Source organism: Bufo bufo, chromosome 3 (genome assembly GCF_905171765.1).
Source record: "Bufo bufo chromosome 3, aBufBuf1.1, whole genome shotgun sequence".
Lineage (NCBI taxonomy): Eukaryota > Metazoa > Chordata > Amphibia > Anura > Bufonidae > Bufo > Bufo bufo.
Window position 1 is genome coordinate 590,116,650 of NC_053391.1, and position 25,583 is coordinate 590,142,232.

General features: G+C 45.5%; 1 protein-coding gene across 1 annotated transcript in view; it reads left to right on the forward strand.

Annotated features, from left to right (window-relative positions):
- Window positions 1–25,583, forward strand: part of NCKAP1L (NCK associated protein 1 like) — a 341,608-nt gene that overhangs the window by 160,592 nt on the left and 155,433 nt on the right. The window contains exons 24-26 of the mRNA XM_040425859.1: window positions 17,310–17,403; window positions 20,672–20,754; window positions 23,313–23,393. Coding sequence (XP_040281793.1) covers window positions 17,310–17,403; window positions 20,672–20,754; window positions 23,313–23,393 — 258 coding nt within the window. The remainder of the gene's footprint in view (window positions 1–17,309; window positions 17,404–20,671; window positions 20,755–23,312; window positions 23,394–25,583) is intronic.

The window sequence follows — 25,583 nt, forward strand, 5'->3', positions numbered from 1 at the left end:
AGAATGCAGCATCTCTCGAAGCAAGGCCTGGAAATGCTGCATTCGGACAGCCCTCTGTGATGCTGGTAACATGTCCACCATTTTGTGTTTTTACCAGGGGTCTAAGTACGTTGCCACCCAGTACTGGTCCTTGCCCTTTATGCTTTTTATACGGGGGTCCCCCTTCAAACACTGGAGCATGAAGGCCCCAATTTGCACTAAATTGGAAGCGTTAGAGCGCCCTGTCTCCTGCTCATCGCCCAGGAGAATGTCGTCCTCGGTCTTCTCCCCCCATTCCACGGACAACACCAGGGATCCCAGACAAGTTTAAAGCCTGCTCTTCTTGCTCCTCCTTCTCCTCCCCCCCAGGCACCATCCTCCTCTGACTCCTCTTCAGACTCCTGCTGACTTGTCTCAAATGGAGTAGCCCCCACTGGGAATTCATTCAGCATTGTGACTTTCTCATCTTCCTGATCCTGCTTCTCGACAGCTTGATCAATGACATGACGTAATGCACGCTCCAGAAAGAAGGCGTAAGGTACGATGTCACTGATGGCGCCCTGGCTGCGACTGACCAGTTTGGTGATCTCATCAAATGGCCGCAGAAGTCTGCATGTATCTCGCATGAGCAGCCACTGGCGCGGTGAAAAAAAACCTGTCCTGCCGCAGAGTTCGTACAGGTAGTCATTAATGGCACATTTCTGTGGGAGCATCCTATCAAGCATATACAAGGTGGAGTCCCAGTGCGTCGGGCAGTCACAAATCAGACGTCTAATGGGCAAGTGGTGTCACCGCTGAACGTCAGCAAGGCGAGCCATGGCCGTGTAAGATCTTCTAAAATGATTTTCCTGGCCTGCAGAAAGACACACTGGCCCCCGGGTATTTGGCAACGATTCGCTGCACGACTAAGTTCAGGACGTGTGCCATTCACGGCACGTGTGTCATTTTGCCATGTTTCAGCGCCCTCAGCAGATTAGCCACGTTGTCGCACACCACTTTACCAACTGTCAAATTGAGCGGGGTTAGCCACTGATCGACCTGTGACCGCAGAGCTGAAAGGAGTGCAGGACTGGGGTGGCTCTTGGCTTCCAGGCACAACAGCCGCATCACAGCATGGCAACGGCTCACCTGGCCAGTTGAATAGGTTCTGGGAAGCTTGGGGGGTGCATCAGAAGAGGCGGTAGCAGTGGAAAAGGAGGAGTCAGCCGAGGAGGAGACGGAGAATAGAGTAGGAGGAGGAGATGAAGAGGCAGGCCTGCATGCAATCTGTGGTGGTAACACCAAATCCACACAGGTGCCACGGGTTACATGCTTGACGGCCGTCAGAAGGTTCACCCAGTGGGCAGTAAAAGTTACTGTATGTACCTTCCCTGCCCATGTTTGCTAGACCACGTGTCTGTGGCCAGATGTATCTTGGCACTGACACTGTGTGCCAGAGATACATTTACTTGCCGCTGAACATAGCCATATAGCTCTGGGATGCCCTTCTGGGAGAAATATTTCTTTCCGGGGACCTTCCATTGCGGTGTGCCAATGGCCACAAATTTTCTAAAGGCCTCTGAGTCCACCAGTTTATATGGCAGTAGTTGGCGGGCTAGCAGTTCCGACAAGCCGGCGGTAAGCCGTTGGGCAAGAGGGTTATCCAGCGTCATCAACTTTTCACGTTTGAACATTTAGGCCACGGAAGCCTGCCTTCTTCCAGATGAACGCGACGACGGCACGGTGGAAGGCGGAGGACAAATGGGAGGAGAGAGGAGAAGGAATAGAGGCAGGACGTGGAGCGCCGGGAGTGTGGCTTTGTGGGTTCTGACGCTGTTGCTCCCACTGGGCTCGGTGATGGGAGGCCAGGGGCCTTGTTAAGGCGGTCGTCCCTAGGTGAATGTTGGGCTTACTGCGACTTATGCGTTGACAGCACAGGCTGCAGATGGCAACACTATTCTCAGCAGCTGACAAGTTAAAAAAAAGCCCACACTGCAGAGCCATGTGCCAGTGTCCTGGGAGCGCCAGATATGACTGTGTATGCTGGATGGCTCGCTCCAGATACATTTGCAGTCTGCTTTTTGCCTCCTGTGCACTGCGAGTTCTGCCTGCTTCTCCTCCTTCTCCTCCCTATCTGCTGCTTCATCTCTCCTTCTAAACATCCCTCCTATTCCTCTCTTGTGGGCACCCATGTGATGTCCATCGACACGTCATAATTGTTACCTTCACCACCACTGACATTAGATATCTCGGAGTAGGCAGCAATAGCGGGGACCACCCTCCTTGGGCTAATCTGGGTACTGTCGTCAGACCGCTGGGTGGCGGCCCTTGCTACCTCCTCTTTCTCATCCAATGCCAAGAATGGCTGTGCATCGATAAGGTCTGGGAATGGATGGGAAAATAATTCCTCTGACTCGAGTGGAGGGGCTATGGTGGTGGTGGTGTCTTTGGGGGTGCACACAGCAGAGAGTGATGAGGGTGCTGATACAGAGGATGAGGAGGGTGCAGAAGCGGAAGGCTGAGTGAGCCACTCAACCAACTCTGGTGCATCCTTTGACGTAATTGCACACACCTTCTCCAACTTCCCACTTAGGCTCCAGCCTGGTGCACCATCCCTACCACCCCTGCGGAATGGCCTGCCTATTCCTCTGCCTGTCATTTTCAAAATGACCCTGTGACAAAGTCCCTATAGAAGAGCAGTATTTGTGGAAGCAGGTATATAGAACCCCTTAATGAGTATTTGCTGGAAGCAGGTATAGCAAACCCCTTAATCAGTTTATTTTGGGGCAACAGGTATATCAAACCAGTTGCAATTAGTTTTTCCAATAGCATTTATCCCTCTGTATAGCTGCGGTATCTCAGCAGAATCGCAGACAAATTCTGCACATACACTATATATAAATTATATTATATCACACCCCTGCCTCAATCATTTTTTTTTGGGGGGGGGGGCAATTAGTATATGACAACAGTTGCAATTAGTTGTTCCAATAGCGTTTGTCCCTCTGTATAGCTGCGGTATCTCAGCAGAACCGCACACAAATGCTGCACAATACAAATGCACTATATATAAATTATATTATAGTTATATCACACCCCTGCCTTAATCAGTTTTTTTGGGAGGCAACTGGTATATCACACCAGTTGAAATTAGTTGTTCCAATAGCGTTTGTCCCTATGTATAGCTGCGGTATTGCAGCAAAACTGCACACAAATTCTGCACAATACAAATGCACTATATAGAAAGTATATTATAGGTATGTCAAACCCCTGCCTTAATCAGTTTTTTTGGGGGGCAACTGGTATATCACACCAGTTGAAATTAGTTGTTCCAGTAGCGTTTGTCCTTCTGTATAAAAGCGATATCGCAGCAGAACCGCACACAACTGCTGCACAATACAAATGCACTATAATATACTTTCTATGTTATAAAGTATATTATAAGTATATCACACCCCTCAGTATGTCACAGCTATCGATAGCACACCTATACCACTTTGTGGCCCTACTAGCTAGCGTTTGGTGCTCTAAGGGTCCATTCACACGTCCGTTGTTTCTTTCCTGATCTGTTCCGTTTTTTGCGGAACAGATCTGGACCAGATCTGGACCCATTCATTTTCAATGGGTCCTGAAAAAAAATCAGACATTGAGCTGTCCGATTCTTTTCAGGACCCATTGAAAATGAATGGGTCCAGATCTGGTCCAGATCTGTTCCGCAAAAAACGGAACAGATCAGGAAAGAAACAACGGACGTGTGAATTGAGCCTAACAGTCTGTCTCTGCTCCACACAGCAACCTCTACCTACACTGGCAAATGACTTAATGTAAAATGGCGGCCAGATCGGGTTTATTTATAGGATAGTGGGTGTGTCCATGTGCTGAAATGTCTCAATTGGCTGTCCTGTCCCACCTGATGGATATGTCATGGGTCAAAATTCGGCACAATGCAAAAGAATATGGCGCCGGCGGACATCGCCAAATGTTCGCCTGTTCAGCGAACCGTGAACGAGCAAAGTTCGCCGCGAAATGACCGCCAGGCGAACCGCAAGGCCATCTCTAGTCAGAAAGCAGTGATAAGGAGTCAGTGTGGAAAAGACAGAAAATCCAAAGGGTGCTTCTAGAGCATGTCAGCTCAGAAAAGAAAAAGTATGCCTTATTTTTAATTAAGACCAACTAAAAAAAATAATTTTTGAGCAAAATGAGTACAATGCAATAGTAGTAGTGTTATACAATGTACAATGTACCCTCTATGGGGATCTGGATTTTGCTGAAGAGGCCACCAGACCACTACCTCTAGGACAGCTGTTCTGAAACTACAACTCCCAGAATGCTCCATTCACTTCTATGGGAGTTAGAAGAACAGCTAAGCATGTTTGCATGCTGGGAGTTGTAGTTTCACAGCAACTGGAGTGCCGAAGGTTGCTTATCCCTGTTCTAGGAATTGTTACAGTCCTTAGATTGGGTCAGGAGAAACTGGTGCGTGGCATGAAAGGGACAGGCGAAGCCCAGTCAAAGGGCATGCTAACATCGTGCAATGAGGGAGGTCAGGATTGGCAGCAATGTACAGTATTTTATTTTCTCCAGGGCATCTAAAATATAAATAACTTTGCAACCAATAAAAAATGTCTTTTATTTTAGTTCCACTGATTCTGTGCAGTCCTATACGTCTCTATGGTTACTCCTTTCCATTTGGTACGTTAGTAAGAAGTAGGTGAGAAATGTAGAATGACCACAGGATTTGGCCTCATGCACACAGCCGTGTTCCGCGGCCGAGAGCAGTCCGTGGTAACCCGGCCGGGATTCCTGCTGACAGCAGGGGCGCAGGGCGTCATTGGTTGCTATGAAGCTATGCGCTTCATGCCGCCGCTGCTGTACAGTGATACACTGGTATGATCTATACCAGTGTATCACTGTACAGCAGCGGCGGCATGAAGCGCGCGGCGTCATAGCAACCAATGACACCGTGCGCTCCTGCTGTCAGCAGGAATCCCGGCCGGGTTACCACGGACCGCTCTCGGCCGCGGAACTCGGCCGTGTGCATGAGGCCTCAGACTACACAGAGTTTATTTGTTGTGTGTACCTGTGGTACAACATAGGTCTGCATTGGAGCTTCATTCTCAGACACCTTTGGATTTAGCTTCTACCACGCTTGAAACCCAGTGACAAAGCTAAATGTTCCCGTTGTTCCTTTGTCATCTAGAGCAAAGATCCTGCAGCAAAACACACTTTCTTTATGGCCATTTGGAAAGCCTTATAGAACTATGCTGTAGTCAGCTACTGACTTTTTCCTTTGGATTTCTCTCCTTTTCTTTGAACTGCACTGACAGCCCCTTGGAAATTTTGGAAGGGTTCACTTCCCCTCTTAATTAGATTAACTCTCGAGTCATTTAGAACTGCAATTGGTCAATCAGCGACATCAAAATGAATTAAAAGTCTGTCTATCTCCTCTTCTTCACAAGAGTCAGACTTCTGTGGACACCTGCTTCGTTGTCATCAGTTTCATTGTTTTTAGTAGATGGATTGTCATTCTCTGATTCTTGCTCTCATTTGAATCCTCTTGTGAAGGTGCTTCTTTATTTGCTCTTCAGACTTCCTTCTATTGTATTCTTCTATTGTACTTGATGTTAAAGGTGTCATAAACTTCAAAATTGATCCAGACACTGCTTGAACCACCTGTTCTCTTGCCTTTTTCATCTTTGTTGGAATCTACTGTACTGGGTTGATTTCACTTCATATTTGCGTTTGCAGCAAAAAGTCCATAGCATAGCTTGTGATATCCACTCGACAAATATATCCACAGTTGCAAGAAAAAGTAAATGAACTGCAATGATTACTACTAAACTATGGTCTGATTGTTATCACAATTATAGACCCAATGTACTAATAATGCACACACCGGTGTACTGTTCATGTGTTTTATTGAGCACATTGAGTAAACATCCACAGTGCAAGGACAAAAAGTAAAGCTAGCCATACATTTTAGATTTCTGATAGCCATTAGTCATCCATCAGAACGATGGTGGGATTGTTTGCATGAACAATCGCATCATCAACAGTATCAAGTAAGCTGCTGATCAGGGGTCAGTTTAGTTGATTAGCATAAATTCAAGCACAGTGAGTCTGCGCAAGAAGTCAGGTTGGATATCTGCGGACACCCGTCTGCCGAAACTACCCAACCTGACAGATTTACAACCCTCCAGGCTTTAGTCGCCGATAGGCTATATGGGCCGACCGATGACTAGGTTTTGGACAGCTGAACGGCTCAAATCGCCCAACGAAAATCTTGTATATGGCCACTTTAAATGAACCTCTTCTCCAAGAGCTTATTGGGTGGCAAAGGGTGATTTAGTTAATGCAGTGAAATTGGAAGTGTGGGGTGCACAGGTGCTTTATCCAGGGGTCAAGTCCTGGGGAAAAAAGTGTAGCCTTATAGCAACCCCCAGTAGCATTATAGCAGCCCCCAGTAGCCCTTATAGCAGCCCCCAGTAGCCTTATAGCAGCCCCCAGTAGCCTCTCCATCAGCCCCCAGTGCCTCTCACCAGCCCCCAAGTGCCTCTCATCAGCCTCCAGTGCCTCTCCACCATCCTCCAGTGCCTCTCCACCAGCCCCCAGTGCCTCTCCACCAGCCCCCAGTGCCTCTCCATCAGCCCCCAGTGCCTCTCCATCAGCCCCCAGTGCCTCTCCATCAGCCCCCAGTGCCTCTCACCAGCTCCCAGTGACTATCAGCCCCCAGTGCCTCTCCATCAGCCCCCAGTGCCTCTCACCAGCCCTCAGTGCCTCTCCATCAGCCCCCAGTGCCTCTCACCAGCCCCCAGTGCCTCTCCATCAACCTCCAGTGCCTCTCACTGGCACCCAGTGCCTCTCCATCAGCTTCCAGCGCCTCTCACCAGCCCCAGTGCCTCTCACCAGCCCCCAGTGCCTCTCCATCAGCTCCCAGTGCCTCTCACCAGCAGCCCCCCAGTGCCTCTCCATGAGCCCCCACCCCCCCTAGTCAGTGCCTCTCCATCAGCCCCCAGTCAGTGCATCTCCATCAGCCCCCAGTACCCTCTTCATCAGCCCCCAGTACCCTCTTCATCAGCCCCCAGTGCCTCTCCATCAGCCCCCAGTGCGCCCTCCCCGGTATTAAATTCATTGGTGGGCAGTGCGCCCCCCCTCTCCGGTATTAAAATCATTGGTGGGCAGTGCACCCTCCCCCCCCCCCTCCCTGGTATTAAAATCCCCCACACTGCCCCCACATAGTAATCCCCCATAGTAATTTTCCCCTACACAGTAATTTCCCCCACACTGCCCCCATATAGTAGTTTGCCCCCACACAGTAATTTCCCCACACTGCCCCAATATAGTAATTTCCCCCACACTGCCCCCATTTAGTAATTTCCCCCACACTGCCCCAATATAGTAATTTCCACCACACTGCCCCCATATAGTAATTCCCCCCACACTGCCCCAACACAGTAGTTTCCACCACACTGCCCCACATAGTAATTTCCCCCACACTGCCCCCACATAGTAATTTCCCCCACACTGCCCCCACATAGTAATTCCCCCACACTGCCCCAACACAGTAGTTTCCCCCACACTGCCCCACATAGTAATTTCCACCACACTGCCCCACATAGTAATTTGCCCTCATACAGAAGCCCCAATATAGTAATTTCCACCCCCCGATGTACTCGATGTCTCTTCACTAATATGTCCTCCTGTGTGTCCCCACCCCCATGTCCCCCAAAGTAGGCACATGAAAAAAAATATATAAATTTTTTTTTTAAAGCTAAATACTCACCTATGTCCAGGGCCAGCACTTACTTGCAGAGGAAGGTCGGGATGAGACAGGCGCGCACACTTCCCGACACAGGTGCGCAATGCCTGCGCCGAGATTTCACTACCGCATAGGCCTCAGGCCTACTGTGCGCTCCCGTGCCCCGCCGCAGTATGTTGGCCTTCGGGTTGGCGTTGGGCCCCCGAACGCCCCTATTGTAATCCGCCATTGACTGCCCCATACACAGCAAACTGCGATGGCCTGTGTGTCCTGACACATTTCTCTCATTTGCAGCAGGATGTATTTCAGCAGTTTTCTTTTCAGTATCTCTTCTGCTGGATTGGACCAGGCTGACCCCTTCTGCAGCGTACTCAAGTTGTGTGTAGTAGGTGTTTCTGGGTGATGTAGTGCAATATACACTAACCTGGTACAGCTGACTCTCTGCAAGGGCAGGTATAGGTAGGAAAATGTTCGTGACGCCAGTGCCAAGTAAACGGTGGCACGCCGTTTGCGGATGCAGGAATAAATTGAGGAAACGTAGGATTAAAACAGAACTCCAACTTTAGTAGTTTTTCCAAGCAGAGACAATAAAGGAAATGCAGTTCCTTAGCATACAGTCGATTTTGCAATTCGGTCGATGCAGGCAATTCAGTACAGCAGGGTAATTACAGAGTGTTGAACACAGGACTTGCAGCAAAGGAGCTTGCACTCTAACTCTGTCTGATCCTGGAAAGTAGCAATTCTTCACCAAGGCCCATTAACCTAAGTCTGGCTTTGTATCCTTGATTATGGCTTAAATAAGTACCTCCTCTGTCTTTCTTAGTACCTCTGACTCTTCTGATCTTTAGCTCTGTCTCTCTCAGCTTCTGAACGGTTCCTCAGGCTCTTAGTCTAAGATATTCCTGCTTCTGCATATGGGAATTCAGGAGGGAATCTTCTCCTGAACAGCAGGCTTCAGGCCTGGACTTGTCTCAGACATTGTCTAATCTCCAACTGTAGCTTACAGATACTAGACTCCGTCTGCCTTGCACTTCCCTGACTGGGCTTATATAAACTAGGGCTCCCTAGCTCCCTCTAGCGACTAGAAGCTGGAATGACACCCCTGCAAGCCTGTACATGCAAGTTTCAGTAAAAGGAAAATACATGCATCACATTACATTTTATAAAACTGACATATAACAACTTCCCTATAATTAGGAGGGACGACAGCACACCAAGTGACACTTTGGTAGTGACGGGTATTACAACTCCCGTACACTACATACCCCACTGCTTTAAGCTGAGTACGACCTCGTACTCCATCATGGGTCGCCCAACTGGAATCTCTACCTGAAATAGAAAATAGAGACATGCAGGCATACATACATGTAATTCATCTGCATTTACATTTACATCAGGTCCAATTGGCAAAGGTGAAGGGTAGTGACAAGGGGCGTCGTTCTCTTCTCTCAGGATAATGAATGGAACGGGGGCGCTGACCTGGCACAGCGTAACATTAGAACCAGGATAGTCCATGACAATGAATAAGTCCATGATAAAACAGTAGAAAACGGTATAAAAGTTCTTGGAGGCTCAAATAACAAACATGAGTCCGTACCCAGGTTATTCCTTATTAAATCACAGAGGCTCTCATGCGGTGGAGTCCATCCCTGGGCACAATACTTTTAAAAGAGTAAGAATCTCAGAGGCTCAGGTACTTTTGAGTCTGTCTCCGGGCACGGTTCCTTAGTATGAAGTTGCACAACAAACGGACAGCAAAGACAAGTGCTGTAATACCCCTGATCAACCTGAAAAGGGGGTGAAGGGTAAAAGGTGCAACAAAGGAACAGGCACAACTTGGCGTGGGGTAGCAAAAGCAGGCAGGAGATCCTGGAAACAAGCCTGGCCTTGCTGACTTTGTGATTTCAGTGGTCAACACCTACCACTGAGCCGTGGACAAACTGGCAGCCGCAACAAAGGACCAGCAACATAGGACTCCTGTCCTGGAAGGGTTAACATGAAACTTCAGAAGAAATAAATCAAAGGCCTAGCAGGCTGATCACAGTGGCATATTGTAATCACTTGACTCCGCTGGCAAGTACCGTCTGTAGTAGTCCTCTACAGGAGGATGGGCCCACATGACTGTATCAGGGGGCAGCTGCAGGATAAAGGGGCCCCTAATAGGTATTGGCCCCATAGGCCTAGGGGTGAACCCTCTGATGGACCGTGCCGGCCCTGGCATGATCACTGCAGGGTGTGACGTGCTTGGCACCGCCGCAGCAAGCGGTCCGGTGCTCGGGGTGCAGCAATTTACGGCAATCGCGGGTCCGGTCTGGGGTACTGACGGAGCGGTGGCTACAGAAGGCGGTCGGCGGGTGGTGACAGGCACCCTTACCTCATCCTTCCTCGGCGGTGTCTGGATCCTGGCGGTGTATGTCTTGCGCAACTCCCGCAACTTCTCCTCCAGCCGGACGATCTGCTCACCGATGCTGTCTGTGTCGGAGTCGCTGTCCTCTGCTGGCGCCGCCGGCGCAGGTACAGTCACCGATGACGCGGACTCGGCCTCTGCAGGTTCTGGCGATGCGTCTGGTCTCCGTCCCATCCGGATGTTCTGGAAGGTAACACTAAGTCCTTTTAACTGCTCCAGCTCAGATATTGTCTTCTCCCGACGAGGCAGCTCGGGGGAAGGGTAAGGGCTCACCCATTTTTCCAACACGGTTGGCTGCCAGAAGACGTTCGGCCCAATGAAGGAGCTCCGCTCCTGAAAGGCGTGATGGGCCGGCTCTGGAGAGCGTTCCGGTTCTCGCTCGCAGCCAGAGTAGTCTTCTCTTTCTTCTGCCTCCCAATCCTCAGGTGCTCGCTTGGGACGGGTCACAGCAGTCGCATAAGGGCCTCGCAGGCCCTCGGCAGGGGTGTACTCCACTTCCTCTCCCTCGCGGAGGCTGTGCTGGTAAGAAGGGAGGTAGTCTCTTTTGACAGACCTTCGATTAACATAGAGGTCTCTGCCAGTTAGATAGTCCTGAATAAACCCGTAGCCACGGGGTTTGTCAAACGACAGCACCACTCCCTTTCTCCTTTCCAGGCGGGGTTGGGTGTGCGTATGTTTCTCATGTATGGTCTTGGTTAGTTCCTCATAGACGATTTTAGTCCTTGTGTTCCGCTTGATAGCGGCCTCTCGGATCTCCGCCATCAGGGAGGACCATTTAAAAGATGGTTGGAAAAAGTCCCTCCACGAGCCATAGTAGGACTCGGGTTCTTTCTCCCTTGGGCGGCAGGCGGGTTGCTCCGGTCCCGGAGCGTAGGCCGGTGGAGCCTCCTCTGGCTCTACACCAACATTAGACATCTGTGTTATTTCAGGTGCGGACATTGCAGCAACGCTCTGTTCACAATCCAACATGCTCGATCCTTCTGAGGAGAGCGATAGGGTCGCGTCAATTAGAGTAGCCAGCTCCTCCCATTGCATTGGGGAGCCGCCCCCCAGGTATTCCAGTATATGGAAGGCGGTGTCCATGCTGGCAGACATGCAAATGTCCAGATAAGCCGTGGCGCCTGCCCTTGACCTTCTTCCCGCTTTTTCCTCAGAAAGGCGCCAATTTTTCCCGCCTTTTCGGGATGAAGGTGACGCAGCAGTAAATTCAGCAAGCTCAGCGGCCATCTTTAGGTACAAACGCTGTCTATTCACTGACAGCAAGCAGGAATGTTTAAAGTCCCCAAAACCACACTCCAATGCGGCGATTTTCTTCCTCTGTATAGCGCAATATTGCACAGCGCTTTTTAGAGGTTTTTGGTACACTTTGGGTACGATTTTCAGTCCACAAAGTCCACTTGAATAAAACAGGAAAATTGTCACTTTGGTCACAGGGCAACGGTATAAGGCACAAAGTTCACGCTTCTTGCACTAGAAAGCGTGCGTATCCTGTTCGTGACGCCAAAAGAGAAGTGCAGCGTACTCAAGTTGTGTGTAGTAGGTGTTTCTGGGTGATGTAGTGCAATATACACTAACCTGGTACAGCTGACTCTCTGCAAGGGCAGGTATAGGTAGGAAAATGTTCGTGACGCCAGTGCCAAGTAAACGGTGGCACGCCGTTTGCGGATGCAGGAATAAATTGAGGAAACGTAGGATTAAAACAGAACTCCAACTTTAGTAGTTTTTCCAAGCAGAGACAATAAAGGAAATGCAGTTCCTTAGCATACAGTCGATTTTGCAATTCGGTCGATGCAGGCAATTCAGTACAGCAGGGTAATTACAGAGTGTTGAACACAGGACTTGCAGCAAAGGAGCTTGCACTCTAACTCTGTCTGATCCTGGAAAGTAGCAATTCTTCACCAAGGCCCATTAACCTAAGTCTGGCTTTGTATCCTTGATTATGGCTTAAATAAGTACCTCCTCTGTCTTTCTTAGTACCTCTGACTCTTCTGATCTTTACCTCTGTCTCTCTCAGCTTCTGAACGGTTCCTCAGGCTCTTAGTCTAAGATATTCCTGCTTCTGCATATGGGAATTCAGGAGGGAATCTTCTCCTGAACAGCAGGCTTCAGGCCTGGACTTGTCTCAGACATTGTCTAATCTCCAACTGTAGCTTACAGATACTAGACTCCGTCTGCCTTGCACTTCCCTGACTGGGCTTATATAAACTAGGGCTCCCTAGCTCCCTCTAGCGACTAGAAGCTGGAATGACACCCCTGCAAGCCTGTACATGCAAGTTTCAGTAAAAGGAAAATACATGCATCACATTACATTTTATAAAACTGACATATAACAACTTCCCTATAATTAGGAGGGACGACAGCACACCAAGTGACACTTTGGTAGTGACGGGTATTACAACTCCCGTACACTACACTTCACCCCCCACACTATGATTTCTCCTCTTTCTGTCTATTTTCCTTACCTGCTGTTCCTCGTTTGGCTGTCTCTAGATGAGCAGGTCTTTTCTAGTCTTTGTTCTGATGTGAACATACAGACGAAGCACTCTATTAATGTCATAGACTGCCCATATAAATCGTGTTCATTTTAGTTTCTGTACACTGACTGCCCTTTTTAGAGCCATGCAGTGGCGATGCCTATATAAAGTAGAGTGCATAGTGTTGCTTTGGGTGCTACTGTACCTCTGGGATCCCCACCTGTGTTGAGAACAAGGGTTATGCAATCCCTGTCCTTCCTGTTGACCGGGGGGACGGAGGGACGGACTGTGATGGAGACAGAGGGGTCTGGAGAAGGAACAACAGGTTTTAGAAAGGGAACAGGAGTTTGGATGGGGCCAGAGTGGTCTGTAGGGGGACAGAGGGATCTGAGTGGAACATTCGAGTCTGTAGCACGATAGAGAGGTCTGGAGATGAACAGAGGGAGCAGAGGGTGGACAGAGGTTTATCGACTCTGGACAGGTGACGGAGGGGGATGGAGGGGTCTGGAGCGTCTATGGAGGAGTCTAATTCCTCTCTTTGGCCCATAGACACACATTTACTGGATTCCTGCAGGTGCGTCCCAGCAAACACCACTTTATTTTAAGTGATTTTTGTGGGGTAGCGGCTTTCAGGAAAGCCCAGGGATAAATGTTAGGAAGTGTGTTCACAGGCCCTATATGACCATAGTGTTTTTACTGTGTGCAAATACGGATCCACAGTCGGCAAAAAACTGTCCGTTTTGCATCCATGGGTCATCTGTAATCATGGATCTGTTATTAACCCCACATGCAGCATATGCAATGGGGAAAAAAAACTGTTGGACAACCCCCTTAATGATTATAGAGGAGGCAGGGAGGCACATGTTGGTGTTTGTGACTTGTAGTCACCTGTGCTGTGTGACTTTCTGTTTATTCTTCTGATGGTCTAGAAGACTTAGGAGGAGATCGGATGATGATCCTTAGGTAACTGCTGACAGGCGCAGTGTGATGACCTCATCACGCCTGTGGCCTGTATTCAGAGTGGGCACAAGTTGCTTGCCAGCAGTGAGGCCCGAGTCTGAGTCAGACTCACTGATGCACAAGATGTGGCACTGACGGTCCCCTCTCCTCTTCAGCACATCATTGAGCCAGGCTGTCAGTGATAACTGCGTGGGAGCAAGCAGTGCACACAAGTAGCACTCGACCCACAGATGCTCCTCACAGGTGAACCGAACACCCCCCTTTACTCCCCCTTTGGCATGCCGTTGTATTTTAGTACACATTTCAGAGCTCTACTTCATGTACCTTTATTTTTTTTATTTTTTTTTTTTAAATCTACTAATGCTACTTCTTACCAGGCAGTAAGCAGTTACTGATCATCTACAGAGCAGCTTTAGCTTTATAATACAGAATTGCAGACAACTAGATGTGTAGGTTTGGATAAATATGTAGAAGTAATTGCTTCTTGGATGACTTCCCACTCTCAGTCAGCATCAGAGTTGGAAGCTTCAATTCAACTACATAAAAGTACAAACACATCGGTAAAGTGAGCTTGTTTCACACTTTGCTGAACATAATTGTTCCCTCAGTTTAGAATTTTGACTTCTTCAGTAGTTGAAATTAAGGATATGCTTGTAACACCTAGCCCGTAGCAATTCACAGCATGAATGTCGATTGTGCTAAAGTTCCCAGGCATTTCTACATGTATTGATTGAATAAATGGGCCCTTTTACAGTATGTACAAGCTTTTGTGTTAAGAGCATTTTACACTAAAATCTAAAAGAACTGTGAATATAAGACCATGTGTTCGATCCATCCATTTTGTATCTGGGTAAACTAAGTGACACTATGGCTGCTGTTACAGTTTCCATAGGGTTTGTCACCTAGTTTTCTTAGGTCTTAAAGGGGTTTTCCTATTCCAACTTATCACTTGCCCCCCACCGATCGCTAGAACATGGGCCTGTTTTCCCCATTAGAATGAAGTGGCAGACACACCTGTCCACTACTCTATTCAACTATATAGGGATGCCAGAGATAGCAGAGTCCAAGTGCTTGGCTATGTTCAGCAGTTCCATAGCGTTGAATGCAGCGGCGGGCACATATGCATGTCTGTTAGTCTATTGAAATAGGGAGCACAACCCTTTTTTTTAGTAACCAGCTGGACCCGGCAGTTGAGCCTCTGCCAGTCAGACACTAATCCTCTATCCGGATAGGGCAGCAGTTGTAATGGGACAACCTCATTTAAAGCGGTTTTACTATCAAAGAAAGTGATGGCATATCCCTGGGATTGCCAACTGCAGAGAGCTTACCCATGACAAAGTGATAGGATATATTTCTGAAAAGCCATCACTTTCTATGATGGGAAAAACAAGCTAAATGGCAAGTCTGTTTAGGTTAGTTTCACACTAGCATTAGAATTATCTGACTGGGTGTTCTGGTAGAGGAACAGCTTGCCAGAGTTCATCGTATCCAGCATAGCTGGATACTGCCTTTCCTCTGTAATGGAGGTAGCTGGCCACCGATGTCCCCCTACTCACCACCGCACTCCTGTGCTCCGTGTTCAGACGAACACTGTCTTCCCTGGTCGCCTTTGTTATTGTCCGCGTCCAGTCGTATTACGGGGCAGGTAGTGGTGGTGGTCAGCTGCTGGTGTTAACCTATTCACCGCCGTGGTGCCAGGCTCTGTCCTTGCAGGTGCCGCTCTGCCTGGACGTCTCCACCATGCTTTACTTTCAGCCGTGGGAGCAGCATGTCTTCCAGCCTTTTCCTTGTGACACATTGTTTAAGGGCCAGCGCGTGTCATTTCCTGTGATTTAAGGGTTAAGCAAATGTGTCCTGTACTGATCTTCTGACCACTTCAGCCCTCTTCACAGATGCCTGAGCGTTAAATGTCCTTGTGCCCTGCTAAGGTTGCATTCGTATGTGCTTGTGTTCCTGAACTTCTGATCTGTGCTTGTCTTCTGGATTCCGCTACCTGTCTGATACTTGCCTGCTCCATCTCGACTTTCCTGTTGCTGACCCAGACTGCCTCACCTGTACCTGTGCCACCTGCCCTGAACTGTTCCTTGTATGACTTCGCCTCTGCCTCATCCTTCGGTCGTGCACTGTTGCTCCTGGTTACGACTCGGCCTGATGACTACGTCTGTACCTCTGGTACCTCCTGGTCTGCCTGGACCAGCTGCCTCGTGTTCCAACCCTCCTCAAGAGGTAGTGACCTGGTGTTCTCCTCTGGAAAATCTATCCCCTTCATCAGGGGTACTGTGAAGAACAAGGGGTTCACTTAGACCATGCCCTTAGAAGCGGTCGGTCACGTGGCACAGTGGGTCCACGCCCGCTGGTTTATGACATCCTCTATGTGGCTCATTGACCATAAAGGGGATCTGGCCTGTTTCCAGCATTCATGCCAGGAATCGACTGGACAAAAACTGGTGCTTGCAGTGTTTTTTGTCTGCCGAATCCCGGCACTAATGCATGGATCCATGCTAGGTCCCATTATAATCAATGGGGCCGGGCAGTGCTCTGGTCCTTTCTCTTCTATGCCGGATACAATGAACTCTGGCATATTGTTCCTCTGCTAGTGTGAAACTAAGCTGGTGAAAATCCCTGTAATCGGTTATATAGCCTCAATGTTAGTTTTTATCCAAAAAAAAACCTGCTGTATAGAATTTTATACAACTTGAGAAAAAAGTAAACTCAAGGGCTTTTTTTTGTAATATTATGAATAGAAAGATAATAACTTTAAAAGTAGGTAGATATCTTATATTTCTCAGTCTATTATACTTTAATTGGTGAATGATGTAGAAAATTTGCCACAAAGGCTTCCTTTGCATTCAATGAATGTAAGAACCATCAAGCTGCCAGTAGAAGGTTGAACTGGACCACCAGTGGACCACCTGTTCTGATCAATACCAGATGGCACACACACAAATGTGGCAAAACTTATGAGAGTTCTCTCTCCTAACAAAAGGTGGACATTTCTGCGTGCTGCACATTAGAGGAATATTGACCGAATCTGTCACTTTCATTGGGACTGGAAATTCAGGTGATAGGTATGGTGGTGCCTGAATTCTACCCCCACATCTGTATGATATTGGAGGAAAGAAGGACTATGCACACAACATGCCCAATTATTTCTTCCCAGTGGATATAAGCCACCATCAGAGGTGTCTGACAGAGACGTATTCCCCTCTCCCCTTTGAGAACGCATGAATGCTCTGCTGAACCCAGCATGCATGTGTAGATGGCGATTGGCTGGAATTGCTGTTGGCTGACATAATTTGGCCACCTAAACTATGCAGATATGTGAAAAGAACATTTTGCACTATAGCTTTCCATTTACTAAAAGCAATGAAAGATCTTGAAAGTTGTAAGAAACGGACACAAAATATATAAGCAACATATACCTATGTCACTTACATACTTCGAAAAATTGTCGTGTATACTTTTAGCACTGTGTGGTACCTTTGTATGATGGATGGATTCTGTTCCATTAACAGTACCATCTTCACACAGTGATTTTCGTCGGACATACAGAGGTACAGAATGGAATAATAGACATTTATAGGTGCTGTGTTATGACTCCATACAAAGCAGGATGCATGGAGCTGTAATATGCCTTTGTGCAATTGGCCTTGATATGTGTCTATAAGTGTATGCAGAATTACATTTATAATTTGCAATAAACTATATTAAGAATGTCTCATGAGTGAATCATTTTTTTTTTTACTTCCAGAAACTTGTTGTGGAGAACATGGACACATTAGTACAAATCAGATCCAACTTCAGCAATGTTCAGCTGATGCCATCTCTACTAGCCAAGCTGAATTGTAAGTCACTATTATACTTGGATGTTTCTGGTAACAAGGGACTCATCACAACAGACGTCCCTATACATTGCATCTTTTATCAAGCTGACATGACATTTTTTTTTATCTAGAAAAGCTTTCTAGTCAATTGACTGGCAGTAACTCCAAAAAGATGTGCTGCAAAGTGACAGTGATGCAATGATAAAAGCACATAGAATAACCAAGGGCAGAGCAGACAATGATAGAGATGTAGCTGTAATCAATAAGTAATTGTCCGAATTTATTCTGCAGAACACACAACAAACATGCTCACATTGCCTCATCTGCTAATTACACATTGTGCACAATCAATTCCTCTATTGGTTATAGTTGAGCATCCAGTTTCTGCACTGTTAAATGTGGGGTTGCTTAAGGTTAGGACAAGGAACTGGCATCACATATTGGCTAAAAGTTGATACAAAAGCCATTCAAATATTTGCAAAGAACGTATTATGCAACTTGAAAGAGCAAAAGTGGAATTATAAATGAAGTACAGTATAGGGATAAATGACTAGTTGCTCCTTTCCTGACATTCCCATGGCTGTGGGCCTTGGCCTTTCTAGTGATACATTTGGAATCTCCCATAAAGTCAGCTCTGGAGACCTACTTAGAGAGATAAAAAAAAGTAAATTTTTAAAGAGAATGTATCATCAGAAAATGATCTATTGTGTAAATCACATTTTTATGTTAAATATATTTTTGAAGAATGCTAGGTGATGTCATTTTTTTTTTTCCATGTCACTATCTTTATAAAAAAAACCCTCAAATTTCTGCAGTATTCGCACTGGCCACTATAGGCACCACTTCTGGATCACTTTTCAGCAGTCATCTTATTGTCATAACAGGTGGAATTACAATACTGTAGCAGATATCACCTATATATGGGTGGGATTACAACGAGAGATATCACCTCTGTATACAGTCGTGGCCAAAAGTTTTGAGAATGACACAAATATTAGTTTTCACAAAGTTTGCTGCTAAACTGCTTTTAGATCTTTGTTGCAGTTGTTTCTGTGATGTAGTGAAATATAATTACACGCACTTCATACATTTCAAAGGCTTTTATCGACAATTACATGACATTTATGCAAAGAGTCAGTATTTGCAGTGTTGGCCCTTCTTTTTCAGGACCTCTGCAATTTGACTGGGCATGCTCTCAATCAACTTCTGGGCCAATTCCTGACTGATAGCAACCCATTCTTTCATAATCACTTCTTGGAGTTTGTCAGAATTAGTTGGTTTTTGTTTGTCCACCCGCCTCTTGAGGATTGACCACAAGTTCTCAATGGGATTAAGATCTGGGGAGTTTCCAGGCCATGGACCCAAAATGTCAACGTTTTGGTCCCCGAGCCACTTAGTTATCACTTTTGCCTTATGGCACGGTGCTCCATCGTGCTGGAAAATGCATTGTTCTTCACCAAACTGTTGTGGGATTGTTGGAAGAAGTTGCTGTTGGAGGGTGTTTTGGTACCATTCTTTATTCATGGCTGTGTTTTTGGGCAAAATTGTGAGTGAGCCCACTCCCTTGGATGAGAAGCAACCCCACACATGAATGGTCTCAGGATGCTTTACTGTTGGCATGGCACAGGACTGATGGTAGCGCTCACATTTTCTTCTCCGGACAAGCCTTTTTCCAGATGCCCCAAACAATCGGAAAGAGGCTTCATCGGAGAATATGACTTTGCCCCAGTCCTCAGCAGTCCATTCACCATACTTTCTGCAGAAGATCAATCTGTCCCTGATGTTTTTTTTGGAGAGAAGTGGCTTCTTTGCTGCCCTTCTTGACACCAGGCCATCTTCCAAAAGTCTTCGCCTCACTGTGCGTGCAGATGCGCTCACACCTGCCTGCTGCCATTCCTGAGCAAGCTCTGCACTGGTGGCACTCCGATCCCGCAGCTGAATCCTCTTTAGGAGACGATCCTGGCGCTTGCTGGACTTTCTTGGACTCCCTGAAGCCTTCTTAACAAGAATTGAACCTCTTTCCTTGAAGTTCTTGATGATCCTATAAATTGTTGATTGAGGTGCAATCTTAGTAGCCACAATATCCTTGCCTGTGAAGCCATTTTTATGCAACGCAATGATGGCTGCACGTGTTTCTTTGCAGGTCACCATGGTTAACAATGGAAGAACAATGATTTCAAGCATCACCCTCCTTTTAACATGTCAAGTCTGCCATTTTAACCCAATCAGCCTGACATAATGATCTCCAGCCTTGTGCTCGTCAACATTCTCACCTGAGTTAACAAGACGATTACTGAAATGATCTCAGCAGGTCCTTTAATAACAGCAATGAAATGCAGTGGAAAGGTTTTTTTGGGATTAAGTTAATTTTCATGTCAAAGAAGGACTATGCAATTCATCTGATCACTCTTCATAACATTCTGGAGTATATGCAAATTGCTATTATAAAAACTTAAGCAGCAACTTTTCCAATTTCCAATATTTATGTGATTCTCAAAACTTTTGGCCACGACTGTAGATAACACGGGATCGACCTTTCACAATAGGTGATATCACAGTATATGTACTCCCTCCTGACCTGCACAGGTCACAGAGCATGCCTAGAACACTCTTCCATGGGAGTCTATAAGCGTCCTCCAGTCAATTATTAACCATGTGGTTGCTGTAAAGCATAGCCCTAAATGCTGTTAACAACAGCTCAGGCAAGATGGCAGCCCCTGATAAGACTTTAGCTATAGTGAGTGTTTATGAGCTGCTAGGAAAGTAAAGATAAAGGCCACAGATCTCTGACGATTCAAGTAAAGCAGGAGGACAACATTTTTGACAAAGACCAATTGAAAAAAAAAAAAACATTTTCGGCCAAAATGATAAAAAGGCAGTAATACAAATTGCCCCAAAAGGTGTCTGTAGCCTTTAAATATAAATCATAACCAGTATACCAACGACCATAGATCGATACCTGAGCTGCCCAGTTTCCTACTGCACAGACAATAAGTGACAGATATAAGGAATGTGTCTTTTTGGGAAAGTTTTATAAACAGATATCTAACCCCATGGCCACATTTCTGTCATTTTCCCACCAGAGAGACCCACAACTCAAACAACATACAAATATAGTTGGAGACACAGAGGGTAATAAATAATATTATCATGTTGAACAGTCAGTCAAGGAGGAACATTTGCATTTTCTATGTTTCAATCGAATGAATACTGTTTACACAGTCTGATGACATCCTCATGCTGACATCCTGTGGAATAACCATTCTGCTTCCTACCTGCTCCTCTCTAGCTCCAGAAAGCTTGCTGAAAAGAATGACCATTATTGGAGTCATTTTGTCCTTCCGTTCTCTGGCTTTGGATGGCCTTAGAGAGGTAAGTCTCAGAATAAAGGCACATTTACCGTACATGCGCTGAACGAGCAGGCAGTTATCAGGAAGGGACTGTTATTTCCTGATAATTGCCTGCTCGTCGGTGGAAGAACTAATATCCGGAAGTATTACTTTACTGAGAGAGCAGTGGATGCATGGAATAGCCTTCCTGCAGAAGTGGTAGTTTAAGCATGCATGGGATAGGCATACGGCCATCCTTCATATAAGATTGGGCCAGGGGCTATCCATAGTATTCAGTATATTGGGCAGAATAGATGGGCCAAATGGTTCTTATCTGCCGACACATTCTATGTTTCTATGTTTCCATGTATGAGGATGTGATGGCTACTGCTATAGCTTTTTCATATACAGATTCATTGTTTTTTGGCAGCAGATCGCTGTTCACATAGCACGATCTGCTGCCCAGAAACTATGATTGAGGTGTCTGCATGAACCAACATTTCATCTGATGAATGAATGTTTTGCTCATTTATTGGGTGATCAGCAGCACCTTTACACAATTATCAGGAGCAAGCGTTCATAATTACTAATGTCCATTCCCGATAATCCGTCCGACAATTGCCCTGTGTAAACTCCCATATTACAGAAAACTAAATACTCAACCTTGCATAATACTGGAATATTTTACCACTCTGCCTACTCTATATTATGAAATAGAAAGGTCAAGAGGGAAAAACTGCAGCAGTCACAAACTCCATCCATCCAGATCACATTCGCTGCGTTATAGGTAGAGATAAAATTATATCCTCATGGGCACAATGCACAATCTGTACAGGATCCTCTATCAACCATGTTGTATCATTTATAATACTGAAGGCGTTTGGGGCCCCTAAGGAGCAGGGTGTGATGGCCACCTCCACAATGCTTATTGCTATACCTCTGATTATAGAAAATGAATAATATATAGTAAAGATGGTAAAGACGAAAACAAAAATGAGTCAGCACGTCCTAAGACGCAGGTGCGCCTCGCCATGGATGAAAATACTAAATCAAATACAATGCAACAGCACTCTGCTTACACAAAGTATATGATCACAAAATATATAAACTAATGCTATACTTACCACATAAATGAATGTGAGGTTAGCAAATACATTTTGATCAAACGTATTTGTGCCCATCCACGTCGGCAATGTGACCTCTACAGGACAGGAACCTTTGGTAAATGCTACCTTTTCTGGTGCCATTCGGCCTACAGTGAATTCAAGTGACATACAGTGTGGGTCCAGTATATACTGCATGTAGAATCTGCTTGCCATGAACTCATTGGAGGCCAATTGGCACCAGAAAAGATAACATGTGGCATAGGTTCCTGTCCAGTGGAGGTCACCTTGCCATAGTGGACGGGCACAAATTAGTTTGATCAAAATGTATTTGCTACAAACCTAGCATTTATTCATATAGTGAGTTAAGAATTAGTTTATCTATTTCGTGATCATGTATTTTGTGTAAGAAGAGTGTTTGCATTGTATTTGAACAATATATGGTACCTGTGCACCTTCATTTCTTACTGTGGTATACCTAAATGGCACGTGTGAAGAAAAAAAGGCACATGAATACAAAATATATGTACAAAATGCAGTGTAGTACTGCGATACTTTAACAACAATTACATTCAATATAGTACTGGAACACAGATAATATAATGAAAATGAGGGACGCATACCAGGTGCAGTCATAAGAATTACTGGAACATGCAGACAAGTAAAATACTAGGGCACAGGTGCAGATAGAATACTAGGAAACAGAAATTCAAGTAGTATAGATGTAGAATAGTAATAGAACAGAATACTACTGAAATAAAGGTACTATTAATGCTGAGAAAGCTGAACTGATGTAGCGTGGCTTTTAAGTAGAATGTAATATCATGTTTCTACATGATAGATTATTTCCTGTACATATTCAGTAATATGCACAGACATCTATCTGTTAGCCCCTGGGATCACAATGCTGGGGCTGACGCTTACAAAAGGAGACCTCCCACCTTTGTGTGCATTTAAACTGATTTTGATGCAGACGAGGAGTAAAGGACATGTTTAGAATATTCTCCAATCTTGGTGATTGGGGCAGGATTGTGATCATCAGTCACAGCCACTCTTCAGCCGGTGAACACAAAATCCCTGATGGGCACGTAACCTGATGTAAAGGACTGTTTGAAGGAAGGGGTCCAGCTTGACTTTAGTGAGTACAGTGTAGCTGCCTTTTCTAGGAGTTTGAGGTAGTCTGAATTACTTCTGTCACATCAACGGCTCAGGGTCCTGCTCTGTCCCCCAGCTATGCTTTACAATGCAGCTCTGCTCATTCATCAAAGTGCACTTTTTATCACACATGTATTGTAGCAATCAGGGAAGAGGGGTCATTAAATGTAATCAGATGTATATTGCAGAGCTGCAGGTTGAAGCGTAAATATTTTTTATGTTCTCCATTTCACAGGCATATTATACATGAGAAAGCTATGAATCTAACATTTCATTGCATTGTTGTGACTGTCCTACTTAAGTGTGTACATATGTAACAGCACAACTTGTGTTATTATTGCAGGTTTTCACCAACCACTGTCCTTTCATTATGGGTCCAATTGAATTCCTTAAGGACTGTGTTACTCCTGATCTTGACATTCAGGTATGCAGAGCTCCTGCCTTTACATAGTCTGATTCTATATTTTATCAAGGAAATACAAATGAGTAAACTATGCTCCGAGGTACCACTCTTCAATAAAGACATTGGGGAGCTGTCCAAAAATACTGGTGCTGAAGTTTCTAAAACGGTGGTGTCCATGCTGATAACCTATGCCATTGATAGTCCACCCATCAAATGGTCCCATCTCCATCAAAGGGCTGCTCATCACTTTCAGCCAGGGAAGGGACCATGGGTAGACACATACTCATGTGACTTGTTTACACAGCTGTATTCGTGGTCAGATGTTCTTTATGGAACCAGTCGGACACCACAAAAGAAAGAACTTGACACCACAAAAGGAAAAACATAAAACTGTATAAAAAAATCTGAGATTTTTCTTGTTTTTGGCAAAATACATATGTAGAAAACACAGAACACCGCTATAGTAAAGATACCACAGTGTTCTATAAGAGACTAGAAGAAAGAACAACTCATGTCTTTTAAAATTGGGCAGAGCATAGAAACATAGAAACATAGAATGTGTCGGCAGATAAGAACCATTTGGCCCATCTAGTCTGCCCAATATACTGAATACTATGGATAGCCCCCGGCCCTATCTTATATGAAGGATGGCCTTATGCCTATCCCATGCATGCTTAAACCCCTTCACTGTATTTGCAGCTACCACTTCTGCAGGAAGGCTATTCCATGCATCCACTACTCTCTCAGTAAAGTAATACTTCCTTATATTACTTTTAAACCTTTGCCCCTCTAATTTAAAACTGTGTCCTCTTGTGGTAGTTTTTCTTCTTTTAAATATGCTCTCTTCCTTTACCGAGTTGATTCCCTTTATGTATTTAAAAGTTTCTATCATATCCCCTCTGTCTCTTCTTTCTTCCAAGCTATACATATTAAGGTCCTTTAACCTTTCCTGGTAAGTTTTATCCTGCAATCCATGTACTAGTTTAGTAGCTCTTCTCTGAACTCTCTCTAGAGTATCTATATCCTTCTGGAGATATGGCCTCCAGTACTGCGCACAATACTCCAAGTGAGGTCTCACCAGTGTTCTGTACAGCGGCATAAGCACTTCACTCTTTCTACTGCTTATACCTCTCCCTATACATCCAAGCATTCTGCTGGCATTTCGTGCTGCTCTATTACATTGTCTTCCCACCTTTAAGTCTTCTGAAATAATTACTCCTAAATCCCTTTCCTCAGATACTGAGGTCAGGACTGTGTCAAATATTCTATATTCTGCCCTTGGGTTTTTACGCCCCAGGTGCATTATCTTGCACTTATCCACATTAAATTTCAGTTTCCAGAGTTCTGACCATTCTTCTAGTTTTCCTAAATCCTTTTCCATTTGGCGTTTCCCTCCAGGAACATCAACCCTGTTACATATCTTTGTGTCATCAGCAAAAAGACAAACCTTACCAGCGAGGCCTTTTGCAATATCACTTATGAAGATATTAAACAAAATCGGTCCCAGTACAGATCCCTGTGGAACCCCACTGGTAACATTACCTTGTTTTGAATGTTCTCCATTGACTACAACCCTCTGTTGTCTGTCACTCAGCCACTGCCTAATCCACTCAACAATATGGGAGTCCATGCTCAATGACTGCAGTTTATTGATAAGTCTTCTATGTGGGACAGTGTCAAAAGCCTTACTAAAATCTAGATATGCGATGTCTACTGCACCTCCACCGTCTATTATTTTATTCACCCAGTCAAAAAAATCTATAAGATTTGTTTGACATGATCTCCCTGAAGTAAACCCATGTTGTTTTTCATCTTGCAATCCATGGGATTTTAGATGTTCCACAATCCTATCCTTTAATAGGGTTTCCATTAATTTGCCTACTATTGATGTCAGACTCACTGGTCTATAGTTGCTCGATTCCTCCCTACTACCTTTCTTGTGAATGGGCACGACATTTGCCAATTTCCAATCTTCCGGGACGACTCCTGTTACTAATGATTGGTTAAATAAATCTGTTAACGGTTTTGCCAGCTCACCACTAAGCTCTTTTAATAATTTTGGGTGTATCTCATCAGGCCCCTGTGACTTATCTGTCTTCACCTTAGACAGCAAACTTAGAACATCTTCCTCTGTAAAGATACATGCATCAAACGATTTAATAGTCATTCTTTCTAGTGGAGGTCCTTCTCCTTTTTCTTTTGTAAAAACTG